General features: G+C 40.0%; 1 protein-coding gene across 1 annotated transcript; it reads right to left on the reverse strand.

Moving 5' to 3' along the window:
• Positions 1 to 2,174: 2,174 nt before the first annotated feature.
• On the reverse strand, positions 2,175 to 21,049 carry clic4 (chloride intracellular channel 4). The gene is made up of 6 exons (XM_077544421.1): positions 20,636 to 21,049; positions 9,102 to 9,211; positions 5,683 to 5,808; positions 5,458 to 5,564; positions 3,824 to 4,005; positions 2,175 to 3,588 (listed from the first exon to the last, which is right to left on the reverse strand). Exons 1-6 carry the CDS (start codon positions 20,702 to 20,704, stop codon positions 3,424 to 3,426), a joined length of 759 nt encoding a protein of 252 aa, XP_077400547.1. The 5' UTR covers positions 20,705 to 21,049; the 3' UTR covers positions 2,175 to 3,423.
• Positions 21,050 to 22,227: the final 1,178 nt, after the last annotated feature.

Consider the following 22,227-nt stretch of genomic DNA (forward strand, 5'->3'; position numbering starts at 1 on the left):
ATTAATTTTGTTTTGTTTTATGCTACTCGTTAAAACAGTATAATGTAATATTACTCACTGGGTCACTGCAGCTTTTAAAACATCCATCCATTTTCCTAACCGCTTGTCCTCACAAGGGGGGTTGCTAGGTTGCTGGAGCCTATCCCAGCTGGCTTCGGGCAGTAGGCGGGGTACACCCTTAACTGATTGCCAGCCAATCGCAGGGCACACAGAGACGAACAACCATACTCACAATCACACCTATGGACAATTTGGAGTGTCCAATCAACCTGTCATGCATGTCTTTAGAATGTGGGAGGAAACCGGAGCACCAGGAAAAAACCCACGCAAGCACGGGGAGAACATGCAAACTCCACCCAGGAAGGCCAAAGCCCGGACTCAATCTCACGTCCTCTGCACTGGGAGGCGGACGTGCTAACCAGTCGCTACTTTTAAAACATTAGTAGACAAATTCAACCACAAAATCGTACTGTATTCCAGCCATGAATTCCTTACGTATAGTATTGAGAATTTATTTGGGTTTTCACAGACTAAACCAAATACAAGGCATGAAGGCAATGTTACACTACCACGTTACATGTCAAATGTACAGGGTCCATATGCAAAGAATATTTTTTTGCACATTGCAGGACCAAAAGTGAGCTGGGATAACAGTGTGCACCCTTGGGCGAGATACACGAGTGTAAATATTTTGCCAGCTGTATCAATGGGTGTTGTGTAAAAACCTGCAAAGTGAGAAAACCAACCAGCTTAGCTGAGGAGGAGGGGGGAATCAATGCCAAATAAAAAATGTTCCATCTCGTTGAGAGGGAATCATGCAAACGGCTACACAAAAGGAGCAGATATCGATTGCAAATTTTAAAGATTACAAATTGGGATTAACAGTAAACTGACCCAATGTGAAGTTCCTCCCTGTGAATTACTGTATAAGCACAGCCCATGTCTTTATGACCTCCAGTGACAGGGGAGCAGAAACTTGGGTTGAAACATGACACTAATGATCTGGAGAGCCTCCAACAACTACAGTTGACTTGACTTCACACCTTCTTTTTGTCAATTTGACAGAAAAGACTTGCTTGGGCTCCAGCTCGGTTGTTTTTGTGTTAAAGGTGGGTGACGGAGTGTGCCTTAGCTCACAGTGGCTTAATACACACAACCGGCTCGTGAGCTGCGAGGAAGAGAGAAAATAGACAGCTTGGTCACCCCGAAAAGATGAAGTCCAGTACAAGCTTGAATCTTTTAAGTTGGTCTTTACAATATATGCCAAAAGGCAGTGTGTTTGCATACACTGTTTACCGTGGTGGAATTAAGAAAAATGTAAGTGAATTTTGTGAAAATGTGCAAAACGAACATGCGACTTATTAGAGCGTCTCTCTTGCACAAGACACTCGACTGTCAAAAGATTCATTTTCACTTATTTTATTAATTCAAGAGATATTTCAATTTCTTAGTCCCCCCCAAACATTTACTTCTGTTGTCCGCCGCTGCCCACCATTTTTTTGTGAAGACAATAATGTATACGAGTGTGACATACAATCTGGTATAAATATGCGACGTGCCACCCTGTCCTGTCATTGTTTATTGACATATGTTTCCAAATTTCGCATTTTCCTATAAGGAAAATCTATCACTAGGTCAAATCTCAAATTACAACTATCCAAAGACAGTCCAATCAGACCGCCATTTTAACTTGTGACTCAGCATTTTTCAAAAGTCTGACATGAACTTGGAATTTTCCAAGAGTCTACATTATATGGCAATAGCGATCCGGACGTTGACGTCATGCATCCCAAAATGGGCGTTAGCGCAGCCATTTTGACAGCATAGAAAACATGTCTGCCATAACCCTAACCCTAGCCAATGGATCACAGCAGCCATAAAAAGGGGTAAACAACAAGACTGAGGATTTGGGATCCTCCTCATCACTTGTGTAGAAATCACTTCATATCAGGTGATTCAATTACTGAATAAGTCGTGTAGATGTAGCTCGTTTGTATAGTTGTTAAATTAAGGCACATTGCACATGGTGGCTGAATCAGCACCATGTAGCGGAAGTCGGAAGTCCTGCCTCCTCCGTGGCATATGATCCATTAGGTTTAGAAAAATTGCAGTTTTTTACATGGCTCTTGTGTTGTGACAGTAAGCAATAAAAGTACACTCCATGGCACACGTCAAACACTGCCAATAACAAGTTTATTTAAATTTGGTGTTTGGAAAAAAAATTAAAACAAAACAGAGCACAACTTTGATATTATCTTGGTGCAACGTCAAACACACGCTTAATTAAAAAATGATCCGGCAAAGACAACAAGTAAGGCAAAGAGATGAAAGCTCATCTACAATTTAAATGTGAGCGGGCAGGAAATGGCCCGTTTCTTCAAACCGTGACCATGCTATGTATAAAATTTACACAATGAAATCCGAGCAATCAAAACAAATATTTACAATTCCTTTAAGCAAAAATGTATCCTAACAAAATGTGGGAGAAAATAATGCTTTGCTTTTCTGCACTATATGCTAAAGCTCTTTTAGAGCTACCGTAATCATCAATACATTCACTACTTCAAGATTAACCAACACACCGAAGATCAAAGAAAATTGGCGACAGGTTGGTGTCTTTACGTCAGTTTTCTACTTGAGTTGTTTGCATGGCGGATCGTTTTATCTTCCACAGTCAAGACTAGAATCTTCGTCCATCAGCTGCACTGCTACTCGAGCTGAACCTTTTGCTTCAGAGTCATTTTTGGCATGGCTGTTTCAGAGGACATTTCTTCTCCATGGCAATGCGGTGAATCATACAAGGCATGACTGGACATTCATTTGTGAAGCTACATAGAAATGAAGCTGTATAGACCTCATTTATTAACTGTTACTGAGAGGACTCGCCTGCAGAGCTACAAAATGTTACCCGTTTGGATGCCAGCTGGAATTACAAGACCTTAATTAGCAAATCAATTAGATAAACAGGTTTGGATTAGTTTTGGTCAAAAACACTGAAAGACTTAACACTGTTTACAAACCAATGGGTAAATGCTTCTGGGTTCTTTTTTGTTTGTTTTACGGTTTTGCTACTCTACAAACAGCTGTTCATGGCCTTTCCTCTGCATGTAGAGAGAAGGTCACTTTGAAGGGCACTTATCAGAGAGTGGAGGGGATTGTGACTTTGATAAGCACTGATAATGGGCTGGCTGCTTGACTGTGGTAGCGCCTCGCAATTCATCGGCAACCCGAAAAACAAAAGTGATTCATGTTTAATGAAGCCATTTGCTGGATTTACTACTAACATATTCGTGATGAATTGGGACAGGGGGAACGATACGTAGAGTTGACTTTCTCGTGTCGTTAGCACTCCACCATATGTGCTACGGGGGGGGGGGGGGGGGTGTAGCGGTACCGGGGGAGGAGGGTTCGAGACAGGTGCGCTTATTTGACAAGCCTCTTGGCTACATCTGCGTATGCAATCTCAATCTCTTTGTCACTGGGGCAGGTGTTGGTGAACTCTTTGCGCGTGTAAGCGTTGTTCAGGTACTTCCAGATGGCCGTCATCTCCTTGGGGATGTCAAAACCTCTGTATTTCTTGGCCACCACCTGAAGGAGCAGTAGGACAGTTTTTAGAGTTTTCAATTAACACAGCCTACATGCTTCTGCAAAGCGGTAGGAAGCTGGACTACTCGGAGAAAACGCACACAAGAATGGGGACAACATGCAAATTCTACTGTAAGCACTAAGCATCTTTTGGTAAAAAAATAAAAACCTTTCAATATGAAACTCTAAATCTTCAAATGAGAATACTCCTGTATTAGCTATTTATTGCAGCTGGCACCTTGACAATATGCAGCTTTGGCAGCAAATTGCAGTCAGCCAGGGTCATTTCTTCTCCGTCCAAGAATTTGCGGGTGGAAACCTTGACGTCCTCGATGCTGTTGTGATCAATCTCATCGGGCAAAGGTGAGCGAAGATATTCATCCAGCTTCTGCAGGGTTTTCAGCAGCCCGCGCTCCAGACCTGCACAGAATCACAAGGAATTTGGACGTTTCAATTCAGATTCAGTCCGAGGCAAACCTCCCAGTTCAAACATATCGCATCAAACCACACGGGGGCAGTATTTCATCAACAAAGACTCACAGGCTTGTTTTGGACGTTAAAAGGTAGAAGCCTGACTAATGAAGGCTTAGCTTTTACTTTGTGTACATCTTTGAAAAGTTTATAACTGATTGCAGTAAACATAATTTAGTTGTTTTAGTTCAGAAGACATGGAAAACATTACAGTACATGCTTCAACCTCAGTCAATTTATAGTAACGTGAAAATAAAAATTTGATAAGAATGTTGTTTGCACCATTGTTCAAAAGGAGTATATTATAGGGCACTTATCAATCATAGAATTCAGAACCACACTGTTTACACTAGCTTTCAGTTTATGGCTCAATATTTTCTCAGGGCGGAGAATAGCCAAACAGAAATAGCCACATGATCATGGCATTTTGAGACGATGGTAAAAAATAAATAAAATCTTAAAGCATGCAAGAGAATATTTCAGTCAAAAGACTACATATTCTAATAACTTTATCACTCTACTATTACCATTTCTCAGACAGTTCGTGTGTGAATTAATTGCAAACAAGGGATGAATTTGTGAACATTAGACCAGTTTGTTTTTCTTTCACCGTGCTCTACCAGGTGAGGAGTTTAAGGACATGGGGAGGAAGCAGAACAAAAGCTCAGGTGTTGTTTTTGGTTATGCTTCTAAGCCACCAATCAGGGCAGAGCAAGATGTTGCTTAGCAACCTCAAGAGTCTCCAAGCCTGGGCGATTCCTGGCTGCCTGTTAGCCCATGTAACTGCATTACGGGTGTATGCACATATACACCTGGCTTTGTGATGTATTCTACCACAAAAAAGGGACTTGAGGTTCAGATTCAGTTAACGATTGTGGTTATTGGCTTCGATGGTTGAGATTTAAAAGGGGAAGTCAACTCCCCCAAAAAAAGTTTTTGACAACAATATGTTCTATGCAGACCCGCTTGTTTCCATATAGTATTTTGGATAATATTGCGTTAGTGGAATATGAGTTAAGCAGCAAAATCCAGCAGTTTTGATCAGTATCAGAAGGCAACCATTTTACCATTTGCTGTCGGGTGAAAATAACATCACAGTTGCTCAGGTAACAACCAATCACAGTACAGCTTCAGAAAACAGGTGAGCTGTGATTGATCATAGCCACAGCCCTGAGCAACTGTGATGTCATCTTCAGCTGAAAGCAAGTGGCAAAATGGCCGCCCCTGAGATGGATAAAAACAGCTGGATTTTGCTGCATAACTCGTATTCCACAAATGCAAAATTAATCAGAATGGCATGTTTAGACTAGTGAGGTAAAGAAATGTTTAAGGTTGACAGAAAATACTTTGTTAATAAGTGTCACATGTCCACCATTTTTATGTGTCAATAGGGATCCCTACCTTCATTTGCATCTGGTTTTGAGTTCTTAATGAAGGCAGAAAACTTGGCAAATATATCCATGCCAGCTGTGTTTGACTCAGGGTGTCTCGCGCCAAGTTTGATGTACCTGCACATAAAATATATGCATGGAAACAAGCACTTGCAGTGTATTTTGCAACGATGGCACAGAGTGGCCAAAGACAAAGTCATGGGTACTGCTACTACAGAAGTGAAAGACTGCTCACTTGGGCGGGCAGAGGACATCCTCAAGAAACTCCTCAATCTTGTTGACGTCTGTTTTGACCTCGCCATTGAAGGTAACGAAGGGCGGATGCGTACCTGGCGCAAGGTTCTGCAGATCTGCGGGCTTCCTGCATGACACAGAAGAAAGATTTGACATGAACAAACTTGACAAAGTTAGCCGCTTTATTGTTATAACCCTGATACTCAGATATAAAAAGTAAAATAAAGACAATCTCAAAAATTTGATAAAGCAAAGCGGTTCATTTTAGAGGCAATTCATCAAGAAGTGACAGCTTTTATTTCATTGTGTCTGCTTCTAGGGTGTTTGTATGTGCCTCCTTCTCTGTGGCCTTCAAGCTTGCATTTGCATTTCAATCCAGATGTCCCCGCTGGCAGATGACACTGACACGCAAACAAAAATGTGTCGAAGGGTTAGTGTGTACACAGATGCTTCATTGTCCTCAACATTCAACAACTCACTGGGCTATGAACTGTAAACAAAGATAGCATTTTACATTAGCCAAAGTAATAACAACCACTGGACACTAGATTCACTTCAAGTAGTAGTGACTTGTGATGTTCAAACTTTTTTCTCCGTCAGTGAGAAAATCCCCTCCTCCGATCGAAGCCCCCCCGTATAGTTGCACGGCAAACAAACGCAAGCAAAACACGCGGCGCTATCCAATATAACCGAGCATAATAGCGCTAAATCTATCAAATAAACATATCGTCGCTGTCCTGTGAAAAACACTTGTATACATTTTTGTAATATTTGACATTTTTGGGATGAAATTAAACAGATATCACAAAAACGTTAAAAAAAGTTTTTCGTTTTTTTTTTTAAAAAGTCTTTTTTGGAATGAACTGAACGCAGACATCCCAAAAACGAAAAGAAAAAAGCACGTAAGTGTTTTTCACAGTACAGGGACGATATGGTAAAATTAAAATAAACTATATAACAACATACAGAGTGTTATACAAAAATAAATGTTCCTTATAACCTAGAGCGTCTTATGTATGAAAATGTTTTAAAATAGACCCGTTCATTTATACTGCACCTAATAATACGATGTGCATAATAATCTGAAAAATATGGTAATAAACAAAGAACAGAAACTCTAGACAATAGAGCTGTCGAGGTACAAAGTTCAAATAAGTGGGCAAGTTTTGGGACAAGGCCTCCGTGGCTACCAGGAAATAACATCAACCCATTGGCATGCACAGGGGAAGTGGCACCCTTGGCCAACAATATCACTCAGCAGTGGATAAGAAGCAGCCACAGAATCACAGACTTTCATTACTGATATAAAATATTTGACCCAAGTTCCAACAGGTCAACTAAGGGAAAATATCCTATTAGACTTGGATCAGTGACATCGATACTCATTTCCTCCTTCAGATTTAACACTATGTACTGTTCTTCTAATTTAACACAATAATAAAATATCCATGTATATACAGCAAACACAGGCTTTGCTTTGCAACAGTTTGTTATTTTGCAGAAACGCAAAAGCTCAAACCCGATCAGTTAGGCATCATAACATGGAAGAAAAAAAGCATGCTTACTGCCTATACTCCGCATAACAAGTGCTTGTTTGACGAGCAGGCAGGAAGCAGGTGCTGCTAAGTAGGTGAACATCCGCCATCACCTTTTACATTATGGGATTTTATTAGCTTTCTTGAGGTCACAAGCCCTTTGCCACAGTATGCAATGAGAGCTAAGGGTGAATATACCAACTCAATGCAATCTGTCAGACCAATATCCCTTTCCACTTTTTAGTTGTCAAATTCTTTGCCTTATGCAAGGGAGGCTAGCTGTGGAGAAGGGGAAGTGACCAGCAACAATAGACATTATTTGATACAAAATGGGAGGAATCCTGAATGAGAGTCTAACACGCTCAGGGAAGTTTGTCGATAGAGAACAGATGTCCAATTGACCATGGCTGAAAATAGCCTGGCATTTGGATGGTGTGGCTTGGCAAGAAAAGAAAAAAAAGTAGAATATTATATGAATCATACTGAGGGGAAAACATAGCTGGGTTGGTAAAGATTGCTTGCTAGAATGTTCTCTTGCAACTGGCAGGAAATGCAGTCAGCATTGCAGAGGATCACCAAATTGTGATCTCTGTGATGATAAATAACACGTTGTCCAGCCAAGCGGACAGGATGTGTGTGGAGTCTGTAGCCTCAAACGAGCCAGGGTGCACATTTTCTCAAATTTGCTTCAGCTTGGGAAAGGGTCATGGGAAAATCAAATAAACAGCGGGGAGACTGTGAGCGTGTCAGGGGTGGGGCTGTATCAAAGTGTTACACAGCTTCTAAGACCACTGGAGAAGTACACCAACAAACCACAACATTATGAACACTTGAGGCTAATATTTTACACTAGGAAAATCTCCCAGGACAGGACCAAACCAAAAAAAGATTTTGTTCCACACACACTTACTTACTGAAATTTGGGCATGCTAAGTTGACAGGATAGAATATAACTCTGCACCTCCTGTATGTGAAATGAATGATAATGTAAGGGAAGCTATAGTATATTTAAATCAGAAAATATTTTATTTATTAATGATTGTACAATTACGACAATTTTATTGTCTTGTTTTATATACAGCATTTTGTCACAGCTTTAGTTCCTGTGAAAATGTGACATTATATAAATTAAGTTGAGTTGAGTAACTTGAGTTCAATTATATACCGGTACAGTGTTTCCCACACCATGTTAATACTTGGGTGGGCCACCCAAGTAAACTGGCCACAACCCAAGACGTGTTCAAGAAAATGTAATAAAAATACAGTGGGACCTCGGAGTTTGAACACAATTTGTTCCTGTGGGGGGGGGGGGGGGGTGTCTTTGTGCAGTATTTACGGAAGTAGTCACAGCCGGCGTGATAATCTCCTCCCTAAATCCACTATGGTCCGTAGCACTGTCGTTTTTTCTTTTCTGCCACTGGAACTGCTGTCTTTCTATGGGCCCATGTTGAAGAAAATTGTCGTGGAAAAATCTAAATGCACTCGTGAATGTACGGTGCACCTCAGGGAGTATTGACCCGCTCTGACTGAAAATGAGCATCGCTTCACTGCCACAACGTGAGCATTTGGCATCGCGCGGCTTCCTGATCAAGGTACGTTCGGCATTGCTTGCTTTGCTTGGGTGTTCAAACTACGAGAATGAAGTCAAACTCTGAGGCATTTTTTTACTCAAAGTCCGATTTGTATGAGTTCCGAGACGTTCGAAGTCCGAGGCTCCCCCCGCCAAGTCAAGTAGGTTTCAAATCTGTGGGAAACACTGCGGTGCTATATTTTCTAAACGAATGTACAGTACATAAATGTACAAAATGTGTGACAGTATTGTACGGAAAATTGACTAAAAAGATGCCAATAAGGATAAGATCATGAAAGATGAGGATGGACGCACCTCTTGAGGTCCACCGTGGTGACGTTGAAGACGACACCTTTAAGCCAGAGGATCATAAACAGACGTTGGGAGAAGGGACAGTTTCCAATGCTCTCCCCATCACTTCCCGCCTAGGAAAAACAGAAAACAATTTGAATCAGCAATGTGTGTCTCCCCCAAACATGCTAGCCACATAAATAAATTAAAAATGGATCTCCACATTCCTATGATAATATCATTTGCAATTGCCAGTATATCATTGAAAATCGTAGACTCATCACTCAAGAATAAAAAAATAAAAGTAAAACCACAACTAGAATATGTTGTTGCACACACCTTACAGTGAGTACATGTGTTGCTATTGTACTCTGTCAGAGAGCCCTTTACAAACACTTCTTTTACACATGACTGGCTGAATGAGAGTACCGGTAAAGAAAAAAAAGAAGTCTAAAGCGACGACTGCCTTCTCTTATGCTTGATTACACTTTGCCTCCATTTATCTGGAGAACTACTTTCCAGAGTAAGCGGAAACATCTGAAGTGACTCAGACACGCTGGCTTCTTGTTTCCTATAATTCTAGACTCCACAAACAAGAGTGGAAGAGTTGAACAGGGATTGAGATCAATGCAAGTGGTATGTACCCTCTTAACAACAAAGCTCTTCAAAAGTCTTCCACAACAGACCACAAACAAATCTCAATACGTTAGTTAACTAAATATATCAGGCCAGATGTGAAAAGACACTGGATTAAGTGCGAAACAATAACTGAGAGAACAATTAATAAAAATAAAAAATAAACCAGGTTAAAAACTGAATGGAAGAACAAAATTTTGAGTGTGCTCCTTCCTAGTGTGAACAGGCTGGCTGCTGTTGTCCTCTGTGTAACAAGCAGTGGGATGACCCCCTTTCATCTGCTGGTTTCCATTGTACGGCGGCTGGCCCCCCACAACAGCCCACCCACCTCCCATTCAAATTCAATATTGGAACAGCTTGGATCACCGTCTTTGTTCTACAAATTGATAAATGAACATGAAATTGGTTTTATCAGTCGAACCTATGCACATTTCATGAAGCTTAACCAAAACAATGTGCTGATCAATCAATAAACTCTGGCCTCAACTATGGTTAATTGATAGATTTTGGTCTAGATCAAGGGTATAAAAAAAAAATGCAGCAACTGTTGCCACAACATGATCAACTACCAGCCACTCAGTAAGAAGGACCTTACAGGTAAACCAGCAATGTTATTTACAAATAACTATTTCCTGTAGTTCATCACATCAAAATGACCAACAGCAGCTGACAATGACACTGGCTACTCCACAGTCTCTTATCACAGCTGTGTCAGTGCCTAAATAGAACAGAGTGCAAATCCCTGCCAAAGACAATTAATCCAGATAGAGAGGCAAATTACAGGAAATGGGGGGGCATTAGGGATGTTAGGTAGTGCTTTTTAGCAGTCGCAAGAACAAGCAGTCATAATTGCTTTGCGATGATGGAAATAAGGAAGGCAAGACTTTAGAACTCTGCTCAGTTCTTTCTTCTCCTCCTCCATTCCATCCCTCTCTCCTTATCCTGGGCCCCTCTATTGAGTTGGGGGAGTGCTGAGTTTGCCATTGGAGGGGAGAAGGGAGAAACTATGCCAGCAATGTCCTGTTAGTACTGTCAAAGAGGGAGCCTTGTTTACTTTACGTGATAATAATGATGGTAGTGTTAAATTTCACAAGTTGTGCTTCGATTCAGAACGGTACTATCCAATTCATGTGGCCTGCTGGGGTAATTGGGCAAAATAACAGTAGGCTCAATCCCATCACAAATTGTGGATCTGTAAAAAAGAGAATCTAAAAACAGGGTTGCTCGGAATATCTGTTCTCCGGCCAGAGCTCCTAGATAAAAGCATGACATTCAGAAAGAGCTTCTACAGAACATTCTATACAGAAACAACACAAAGCGCTTTTTGTTTGTAGTTTTAGGCACGCCACCAGTTAGCAACTGGCAGCCCTACTGCCCTGTTGAAGGGGAGGCTTAGTTTCAAATACCAATAAAATATGGGGGCAAGACAAGACGTTTATTTGGACGTCCTTATAAAGTGAAGAGCACTTGGAAAGGATGCACATTTTCCCCGGATGTAAAAGATTTGTTCATAGTACATTTCCATTGTGTTGTCTACCAAGAAAAAGGGAAAAAAATGCACGTATTGCAGACAGTTACATCATCCTTGTCCTTGACAAAGTCTTAACCCTCTGATGTAAATAGGCAACATAAAAATCCAAGTTAACGCAGGACAGGTCACAATTGCCGACACACAATCTCAAACGGATAGGGTTTGATTATCTAACGTAAAAAAAAATGCATACAGCTGCCGAATGGTAGGTGTGAGTCATGCTGAGGTTAGCTCATAGTCAGCAGTGCACTGTGAGGAGCCAATCATGTATCTGATATTATCTCTCTCAGACATCCTCTAGGACAGGGATGAACAATTACTTTTTTCTAAGGGGCCATGTGAGAAACTGGGACAAGATGGCAGAAAACAAGCAAAAAATCTGAAGAACAATCAAATGTTTATAAATGTCTTATTTTGAAAAACAAAGATAATTTGTCCATTTTCAGAGGACTACAAACATCTGAAAACATTTAGTACTATACAATATGTACAATTTTACTTAACCCGCTTTCTCAGCTGTTCTATTACTTATGAACACCTCAACGCATTAAAAATACAATTTTAAAGAATTCCTTTAATCACAATATTATCTTGCAGTACTACATTGTTGCAGGAGGCAGCAGTCAGGGACAATGATTCCATTTCAGTCCAGGCAAGGTCCAGCCAGTCTAAGCTCACGCCTAAATTTAGTAACTTGGCGGCCCGCGCTCACCCCTCCCCAACGCACTTTATATTCTAAAATTGGGTGGACTGCTCAACAAGTTCAGGCCACATTTTGACCGAATAAGGAGCCGGCGATGAACAACCCAGCAGCTTTCCTCTCTGAGCTGTGACGCGCAGCAGAGATTTTCATTTGGGACGGGCGCAGCTATGGTAACACCTCTCCCTATTAACTGGACAGCTGTCATGCATGCTGATGTAGCATTTGCTCTGTGACAAGTGTAACACAGAAGGGATAAGTTCAATAAAGAATTATTCAACGTATAGTGTTTGGCATAACCAGTGTTATAGAAAAAAAAAAATACAAACTTTCCGCCTTTCACAATCCAACACCAAAAATATCAGAAATAGTACTGAAGAATGTAGTTGGTTAAAGTGAAATCCTCGTATTTAGGTGTCACTTTTCACTACAGATAAAAGTACTTTATTCTAAATCCTGACCTAGACCAGACCAAAATTCAGATTATAGATTTGACAGCACAAGAACTCCAAATTACATCAACACTAGTTCATCCATCTCAATTGCAATAGTGCCTATTAGCAAGTATTGTAGTATGTGTGGATTGGGTTGGCGATGACTAATCATTCCCCTAGTTTAACAAAGCCAGAGCGATGAGTAGTAATAAAAGTTAGATCCTCCTGGATTATGGCAGCACCACAACTTCCCATGACACATCTCTGACTCATGCTTGCGTCACTCAATGGAAAACTCTCAACTTCCTGCCAGACACACCACTACTGTGCTGGTGCATTAAAAAAAAATCATCAGCTACAATGGAAAGTGAGACATAACCACGTTACTACTTTATTGAGGCTCAGTGTGGAACGGTCCTGACCAGGATTTTGGATAGACAAGAAGACTTTTTACTGATGAAAAATTTATTTTTTTTTAAAAGGGATGAAGAACAAACAATGTGGGGGATCAACATGGCATAACACCTAAGTTTATTCTTACTGTTGTTGCAAACACAATCATTAAAACTTTAGCGTGCTTATTAGGGGGGTGCCCCAAAAATGTATTCTCATAAGAATCGCGATTCTCATTTAGTATGATTCAGAATCGGTTTTAAATGTCCCAAAATCGATTTGATTTCAATTATTTTATACCGTCTTGCCTTTGTTTATGTGTGTCTTTATTAAGAGCACTGTTCATGTTGTACACGATTTGGCCACTTAGGGGCAGTGTGGTTCTGCTCGTTCCAATACACTGTTAAGTTGTAGCCACATAGAAGCAAAAAGTCATGATCAAGTTATTCCAATAAAAGTTTAGTGTAGGATGTTAAGATGTTTCTCTGTATTTATTCCTGAAGCGTCTTTCTTTTGAGTGATAAAAGTGCCACAAGTAGCGCGCTAATTAGCATTAGCGAGTCAGACTGGAGTAGATCATGACAATTCTTTGCATATCTATAAATTGAAGCAGAAATCAATCAACTTTTTTTAAACCCCAAATCGTACTGAATTGATAATGAATCAAATCGCAGGCCCAAAAATCGGAATAAAATCGAATCGTGGGACATTCAGAGATTCCCAACCCTAGTGTTTATCTTTATTTAAATATGCAAATATATATACTTTCTCTTCACTTAAAGGTGTTCATATGCAACACTAAAACGCTTGTGTTACATGAAAGCTACTGAATCGAATCGCTACTGCCACCTGTGGCCAAAAAATGAAACTGCATTTTCCCTTTTTCACATAAAAAAATGCGTTCATGATGTCACATCCGCAAACAGAGGGTGGGAAATTCAAACCGAATCCTGTCTGAAAACTATCGGCCAGAGGCTTGCAGGAGTTGCCATTATGAACAGCTAAAGGTGTTACTCTACCAATTAAAAATTGTTTCAGTCATAAATGGTTTTAAAAAAAAAAAAAGGCTAATGTCAAGATATTTTGGGGCAAATTGTAACAAAGTGCAGCTTTAAACCTGTACTAGGGCTCCACTTTGAAGAATATGGCACATGAAACACAAGCAGGCTGGATTGTATTACAAATGATTGAGTTACATGTAGGTTAGGTACGCATGTTCTGCTCATGCATGGAGCCAAACACATGAAAGAAACTGAACGTATAAACCATTTAATAGGGGCTGAACACACCATGACATGAACAAAACTGCTTTAGAACAAAATCAAACACAAACCACAAAGCAAGCTTGGAATTCTTTTTTGTAGTTTACGTCCCTTCAGTTTTCAGAAGAAAATAGTTTTTTCATTTGTGTTTTGGTTACACTGCAGCCAATAAGAAGACTTTCTTTCCCTAGTCAGTTATTCAAAGCTAGCAACCTTGTACTGTATTGCCATTTACAGTACGGTGTCAGCTTCTGTGCTCTTTAAAGTCTTAAGTAATAAACCATTTATCTGTGTTCCCTCACTTGTGATGCTGACAGCAATAGCAGCATCGCTTTAGTGCTTGAGAAAGACAGACAGTACATCTGTGTGTGTGTATATAAATATATCTCGATATTCCTCGTTGAAAGAAGAAAAAACAATATCGCTTTCTTGGTTGTTTGGAACAATGCTGTGTGTAGAAAATGATTATGGCTGGGAGTTGCCAAAGGTTAAATGATTTTATTAGCGATAGATTAGCAATGACACAGTCACATGTGACAATGTACAGAAACATTGCAATCTTTAACTACTTACTGGCATCATGTTTCCATAAAAAAGAGTGAATTAAAAAAAAAAATGGTTTTTTTTTAAAAATCACAAGACCAAGCAAGGTGGTCACACATATTACTCATGGACTCTTGTATTAACAAGTCAGATAAGAGTTAATAATTAAAATTAGATATTTTCTGGAAACAACATAGGTTTCTCATATTTTTTCAGACATAAGCTTGTTTAATCTTTTTATAATTCCAATTCAATTCAATGTCCAAGTAGCTTGAATTCAAAATATTTTTGATTAAACACATTTCCAAAATCTTGCATTTTTAGAAGAAGTAATTGTAATCAATTTATTTATTTAACAATTCCTACTGTACTTTCAAATTTTTATTTCGACTAGAATGTACTGTAAGCGTTGCCAATGAATATGATTTCATGTGGCAGGGTGTCTGTTTTGTTTCGCTATCCTATTGTCTGATATTGTACAACTTAAAACTAATCCAAAGCCCACCTCATAGTCACATACGCACACAGACACACATACACCTAATGACCGACCAAAATGTCCTCACTTCACAAAAATGTCCTCATTCTGTTGGTTAATGACGTATTTTGGCAATTTGGCCCTCACACTGTAGTATGTACAAGTACACACACACACATTCAAATTGCTGGCGTACCTCCTAACTTTTTATCATTATTATTATTTTTATCCATTGCGACTTATTTTTACACAAATAATTCATGAGCCGCACACTTTCCCAAAAACTGTTGTTGCATTAGTTCATAGACTATTTTGGAAAAAGTATTGCGGATCATCAAGAGGTTTCTTTGCAAAAGTGATTGTGTGTGTGTGTGTGTGTGTGTGTGTGTGTGTGTGTGTGTGTGTGTGTGTGTTCTTTTTTTAGTCGACCATGGTTTTCACCTTGGAACTCTCCCAACGAGACCATTTTTGCAAAGTGTCTTCCTATAGCAAGTATCCCGCTGAGGGGACAAAAGTTTATAAGAGTAGCGAATGTTGATTTCTTGTCAGGGTTCGTTCAAGGTCACAAACAGTCACCAAAAGTCTTTCCCTTTTTTTTTGTCGCAAGGAAACGAAAGTCCAGCAACAAGGTTGCTAGCTTTGGGCGAAAGTCTAGCAACAAGGTTGCTAGCTTTGGGCGAAAGTCTAGCAACAAGGTTGCTAGCTTTGGGCGAAAGTCTAGCAACAAGGTTGCTAGCTTTGGGCGAAAGTCTAGCAACAAGGTTGCTAGCTTTGGGAGAAAGTCTAGCCAATATGCGAATTTGCAACCTTGAAAAAACCCTGACAAAACTTGACGAGAAATCCCTCAGTAGGATATGGGTTTTATGGTTGAGTCATGAATGATCTTAAATGGGAAGTCAAGTCAAAAATGTTCCTTACAATTATATGTTCGAATGGAGATACTCGAAAAAGGGGTCTTGTAATTTAGGGTTTGTATTGGTTGCTTGTTGTTGTATCAGTTGATACAGGAGAAAACAGAAACGTTATGTAAACTCCAGCACAGCATTAGAAAATGGAATCAAATACACAACATAAAGAAATTGCCATCTGATAGATATTCAATTAATCCATCTAAAATATGCACACAAAATAATATTTACATAAAAAGGGCTCAAAAAAATATTAGGACACATTAGTCAAATAGTGCCCAGCCCTACATCACACATTTGAGAGGGTGCACAGTCCAAGAGAGGAGAGGCAGAAGGAAAGAGCTGGCCACATCATGTGTAAACCTTCCCAGCCTGCGGATCATGTTATCTCTTCAGTAGCCTGTGAGAGATTTAAAGCCCTGAAGAAGAAATGACCTGGATAAATGAAAATACAATCTCCACCAGCACACTGTGACAATGCTGACACGGCGTCAATATTTCCGGTTGAGGTCAAAGTCCTGGTTTCTGAAACAGTCGGGAATACCGTTTACTCCTGTATACATGGCAAATGGGAATACGCCCATCTAAATGGCGACGCGCGGACAACGTCATGACACAAATAGACGTCATTCCCGCAGCTTACTTTCTACATCAAATTCTACAAATGTTTAGGTAAAGTGCCTGTATGCCCCCTTTAGCAAAGGTTACTTCTGAGCAACGTTCACAAAAGGATATTACCCACTAATTGGCACAACTCTTCACAGCAGCAAGATTTAAAGAAACGGGGCACCAACATAGTTGACAGGCAACGCGAAGACACTCGAAATTTATGCTCAAGACCTTAAAAATAATAAAACTTTTTTTGTCACAAGTGGACACTATGAAACCAAGAAATACACGTTCAAAACTAAACTCTAAACACCTTTCCATTATTTATTTGGGAATGTGCAATTCCAAAATCAACATAAAACATCATAGTCTTTCACAAAAACAACAATTAGTAGAATTTGTATTCTTTTCTCATTTCATTAATATTTTGCAGGAAAAGTCTGCAAGCGAGCGACTTATGTTAGCAATACTGACTGTCGCACAATGACGTCAGTTGGGAAAATTGTGGTCAAATCTGTGTGAAAGTGTGTTGAGCTTTCCTATGTTTGAAAGGAAGCACCTTTTCATTTCTCCTTGACCCGATGTAATCAAAGGTTTAGGAAAGGTGGCATGAAGGTTAGGAGATTTGACTTTCCGAAGAGGCAAAAAGATTCATTGACGTAATCCCACGTTTACATGGCCTTTCAAAACCTGAATATTGACAATTATTTGGGTTTTGAAAGCGTTATTGACTGCATGTAAACATATACAAAAAATTAGGGCCCGACCAATTTATCGGCCGCTGATTACAAATGGGACGATTATTTTCCCCTTAAAGCGTTATAAACGTTATCGAAGAAACCCGAACTTTCCGACGCTGCGAAAGTACCCTGGATGCACCATTTTGCATGCATATCATGATTAGCAACTAGCAAGTGTGTAGCATATGTTATTTTGGTTATTCCCGAGCGACATCCCATTTGGAGTTAACTGTAAAACTAAACACATGACAATAAGAATAACACCCACTGTATATTTAAAGGTCTTATATTATTCAACTTTTCAACATACTAAAATAGTTCTCAAATGTGTAAAAGACATGTCTGTGACATGCATTCGTCAAAATTGACCGTAACCGGCAAATCTCCCGCGAGCGCTATTTTGCCGTGAATGTCTCCGATTATCCGTGAGTGATTGTAACTATTTACAACCGGTTATGAATAACACAAATGTGCACATTTAGGCCACTGCGCGGTCGCAAGCCGTCTTGTCAGGACCACTTAGCGGCCGGTTAGCATCACAAAGTCATGTCAACTAGGTGGCGAGTTGCCAGTCACGGCAAATTAACCACCGCGGATGGTATCGTGACAAAACAATACACAACCACTTCATATTACCCAACCACCGTCTGCTTTATCATATTTGACCTCCACACGACAAATGTACCTCTCACTTTATGCACTAAAAATACACCAGTAATATGGTAGAAGGTGCACATCTCTTATTAGAAAAGAAGGCAAAATCCAAAATGTTACATATTTCCCGTTTGCAGTCGTGTCACACTGTTGGGACCGATCCATTAAGTTTAAACGTGTTGCTAATCCAGCTCTGAACAGGCTTTCACTGACAAAACAGTCCTTTGAGAAATGATGTCACTACACATCCCTCAAAAATAAAAGTAATCCACTGTCTTCTCAAAGACTAGGGACAAAGGAAGCAACCACTTTTTCCTGATCATTGTTTCCCCTCTCCACGGAGCATTTGCGAGCAAGGAGAGAAAAAGAAAGGAGCAGCAGCCAGCTTCTTGAATTTCAGTGAGCGTGACAAACCTTTACCAGAGGTGGTGCCACTAACCCGAGAGGGCTAGGTCGAGTGCACTTCCGTATCTTTTTGACGTCACTAAATCACGGAAGTTTAATCTGCTAAAAGCACACATTTTAGAAAGAAGGAGAAAGCTAAAGAAGTCGCAGACTGACTTTTTTCATACCTGGTTGGATTGTAGACCTGCCGGGGATTCATATTATTGATAGAAAATCCCACTAAAGTGCATTTTCATACCTTTAAATACAAAACGTGCTTCGTTTTTAAAACATCACTAGCATAGCGCTAATGCTAAAAGCGGAGGGAGGATCCCATTCAAATGCTAACCGGAAGTTAGCATCAACTTCGGTAGTGTTTTTCCTTCAAATAACGAATCTTCACACATAAATGGTGTGGGAACACATGCCCACAGGTATGATAACACGACACAAAAGGCACAAATTCTTCCCAATGTGTGAAAAGTTAGTTATTTAAATAGAATTCAACCGTAACTTTCTTCTGTACTTAATTTAAGTGTGTACGCCATGGATGCACGGCACCATACTGCCCCCAAGAGGCCAAAACGCACAGAAACAGTCAGTATTTGTTATTAATGTTTTTTCACGTTCTTATTTTTATGTTGTCATTGTCCTTTCAAGTTATATTTAAAGTTGATATTTCAAGGATTCAAAGCATTTATTTTCTCAAAATTCAAGGATGCAAACTTCAAAGCATTTTTGTTTTGTCTTAACACACATTTCCACATGACATGGCACAAAATAAATCCCCGAGGTGTACCAGGTAAACCCCAGTAAGTCCCAAGACTTGTGAAAATAACACAAGATAAAAATATGTAAAAGAAAAGGTTAATGCTTAAAATAAAAATGAGTAGTAAAAATGCAAGAGGCTTGAATTTCACATGATATTTACAACATAATTTGTGCAAAACAAAAACAAAGTGCAGGGATGAATGGGCATAAGTAGTTGAGCAACCTTAGTAGTTGAATAAATGCTAAGTTTTGATCATGATTTCAATCTCAATCAAATAATAGTGATTGCTATTTTTCAGTCCAATTATGTACTCTAACCATATATAGCACAGCAGTTGTAAACAAGGTTTTACTATTGACACATAAATCTATACAATAAATGAAATTTGTTGATAAGGTCATACTATGGACTTGTCATTCAAAGCAGAGTAAATCTTAATATCAAAAATTTGGTGGGGCGAGGGGGGTATGCATTATAAATATATTTTTAAAATAATCAGCCGATCAATCGGTATCGGCATTGGCCTCAAAAAATGCATATCGTCAAGCCCTACAAAAAAATGTTGGCCCCCCTGCAAGGGGATGCTACTCAGTCATCCCCCCAAAAAAGCTGCACTTTACATCAGCAGCAGTTGAAAAGGATTTTCCTACTTGAACCCAACACAAAATGACAAGACCAACCTAAATTATGACTAAATCACAACAAACGTTTTGCTAAATGTTGTTCACACCTGGGTGACACTATACATCTCACTTAAGCAAGTGTGTGAAAAGTGTTACAATTTGCTGTTTTATTAACTACCAATAAAATGAATACAGTACAAGTTTTTTGTTTATTTGTATGCAGAAGCATGCCCACGGATTGTACCACCACTCGCTCAATTCAATACACATTATCCCCCACAAAGCACTCCCACCTTCCAGTGAGCCAAACGCTGTTTCCCACCCCCACCACCCCTTTCTCCCCTTTTCCCGCCCTGCAAAAGAAAGCGTAAATAATGAGCTATATAGTCATAGCAATCAGCACAGCAGTAAAAATCTGAAATCCAGACTTGATAGAATTCAGCAAGGCCAAGACGAGCCAAAAATGACATTTCAAAATCGGGTTTAATGGCCTCATTGCCCTGCCGTAGTAATAACAATTCCATATACGGTGCATTCAATATAACCATGTAATTTACTGTACACGAAAAAAGACAAGAGGGAATAAAATAGAAAGAGCGTGTTTAAACAAGGCGACAGGGAGAACTGCAACCGCCCTGTCTGTGTCACTGCAGGGGTTGTGCATGTACGCGTATGGAGCTCCAATTTGCTGGAAGGCTCCACAAAGCAGACAATAGCCAATGAACTAAACCGCGAAAGGGACATGTTAACGCGACCCCAAATGGCCCAGCACATGGTGATAGCAAACGCTGCATTCGTCTTGCGGAAACCATAAACAGTTCGCAAATGTCTCGTGGGTTTATCAGACAGCAATACGCTCGAAATATAAAACTTCTGCCACGCAGTTCTTACCTTGACAAACAGTTCGATAACAGGCTCGTTGTCCGCCTTCACGCCGTTTTGCGGTACCGACAGTGACATGGCGACCGCTACTTTCTGGAACTTCAGCTGGAAGAAAAGACTTTTCCTCTAGTCTACCACGCCCAACTTAAATTGCTTCTTTTCTCCACCAACACCCCCTTTGCCGCACCGAGGTCCAGGCTACGCTTTGTCTGTCCAGAGCCCGTCGCGGGTGCCGGTGTCGCACAAAAGCCGACTGGATAGTGGATTCGGCCACGCGTTCCCGCACCGACGTCCCCGTACGACTTGAAAGAGTTGAAGTGACGTCACTGGAGTTCGACGCTTGCTTGTTAAATCCAAGAATACCGTAACTGGATTTTATTTTTTCCGACCGTGATGTCACAGATAGCGGTAAAATACGAAAATGTGGGAGGGATTGTGAGGCGGAGTTAACAATGCCCCGTGAGAAGACTGTGGTGGGTTCGCCCCGGATGTCCTGATGTGGAGTGATGAGACATCGTACGTGTTTACATTAGAAAAATATCACTGTACGCCACCCCAAAAAAAGTCACAAAAGGTGCAGTATATATTGAAATACATTTCAATTTTTATATAAAGAAATTGGATAATTGCCGACTGCACACTTGTTTTCACTGCCACAACACAGCAGTTGTGAATCACTGGTAAATAATTAGTCATTTTAACTACAAACGATGAATACTCAGTTGACACAATATTCTGATGGTAGTAGTACGGTACCACGCCACCCGGTGGCGTGTTTTTAATGTTATAGCGACAGGTCACTACACTCCTCTCTTGACATTTTCAATACTGTACACTTTTTGCCATGGACCCAGTCATGTGTACAAAGACCGCAATGCTCTTCAGTAACGGAAATACAGGTCTTTCTTTGCTCCCTTTGACTATCAAACATAACCTGTCCATGGCTTGCTACCGTCTCAGCCTCAGACCACTCAAGAAAACCAAGACAACACCAATAGTAAATGTGTACTTTTTCTCTACTTTGCTTTTATATGCCTTAAATACTTTTTAAATGCCTTAAATTATTTTTCCTTTAAATGTTTAACTTTGTGAAGGACAAATGAGTTAGACTCAGGTATGAAATGTGCTCTATAATAAAGCTGCTTTGCCTTGCCTCAATTCCATTCTATATTTTACCTAGTCCCAAATCATCCAGGCCACATGGTGTTTGATAGGTCATCTGCTTCAAAGTGAAAACATCCCATTTAAAAAAAAAAAAAAAATCAAACATTCTCTTTAGTCCTCGGTTTGGATTTAAACCTTTTTAAAGCAAAATTTGGATATCAGAGTTAGGAACCTAATTAAAAAAAAATTATGTTCATCACTACAATAATTTAACACGTGAAGTCAACCCATTTTTTTTCTTTATGTTTCATGCAACCCCACTAGTCTAAATATTGTTTTCTGGTTAATATTGCGTTAGCGGAATACGAGTAAAGCAGCAAAACCCAGCCCTTTTTAGCCATTTCAGGACGCGGCCATATTGCCACTTGCTGTTGAGAGAAAATGACATCGCAGTTGCTCAGGTAACAATTACAGCGCAGCCTCAGAAAACAGGTGAG

The sequence above is a fragment of the Vanacampus margaritifer genome, chromosome 1, assembly GCF_051991255.1.
Source record: "Vanacampus margaritifer isolate UIUO_Vmar chromosome 1, RoL_Vmar_1.0, whole genome shotgun sequence".
NCBI lineage: Eukaryota > Metazoa > Chordata > Actinopteri > Syngnathiformes > Syngnathidae > Vanacampus > Vanacampus margaritifer.

Coding starts and splice junctions, on each gene's coding strand:
- clic4 (XM_077544421.1), bottom strand. CDS start 20,704: ATGTCACTGTCGGTACCGCAAAACGGCGTGAAGGCGGACAACGAGCCT. Junction 5,809..9,101: donor ACCACGGTGGACCTCAAGAG/GTGCGTCCATCC, acceptor TGTGTCATGCAG/GAAGCCCGCAGATCTGCAGA. Junction 3,589..3,823: donor CAAAGCTGCATATTGTCAAG/GTGCCAGCTGCA, acceptor CTGCTCCTTCAG/GTGGTGGCCAAGAAATACAG.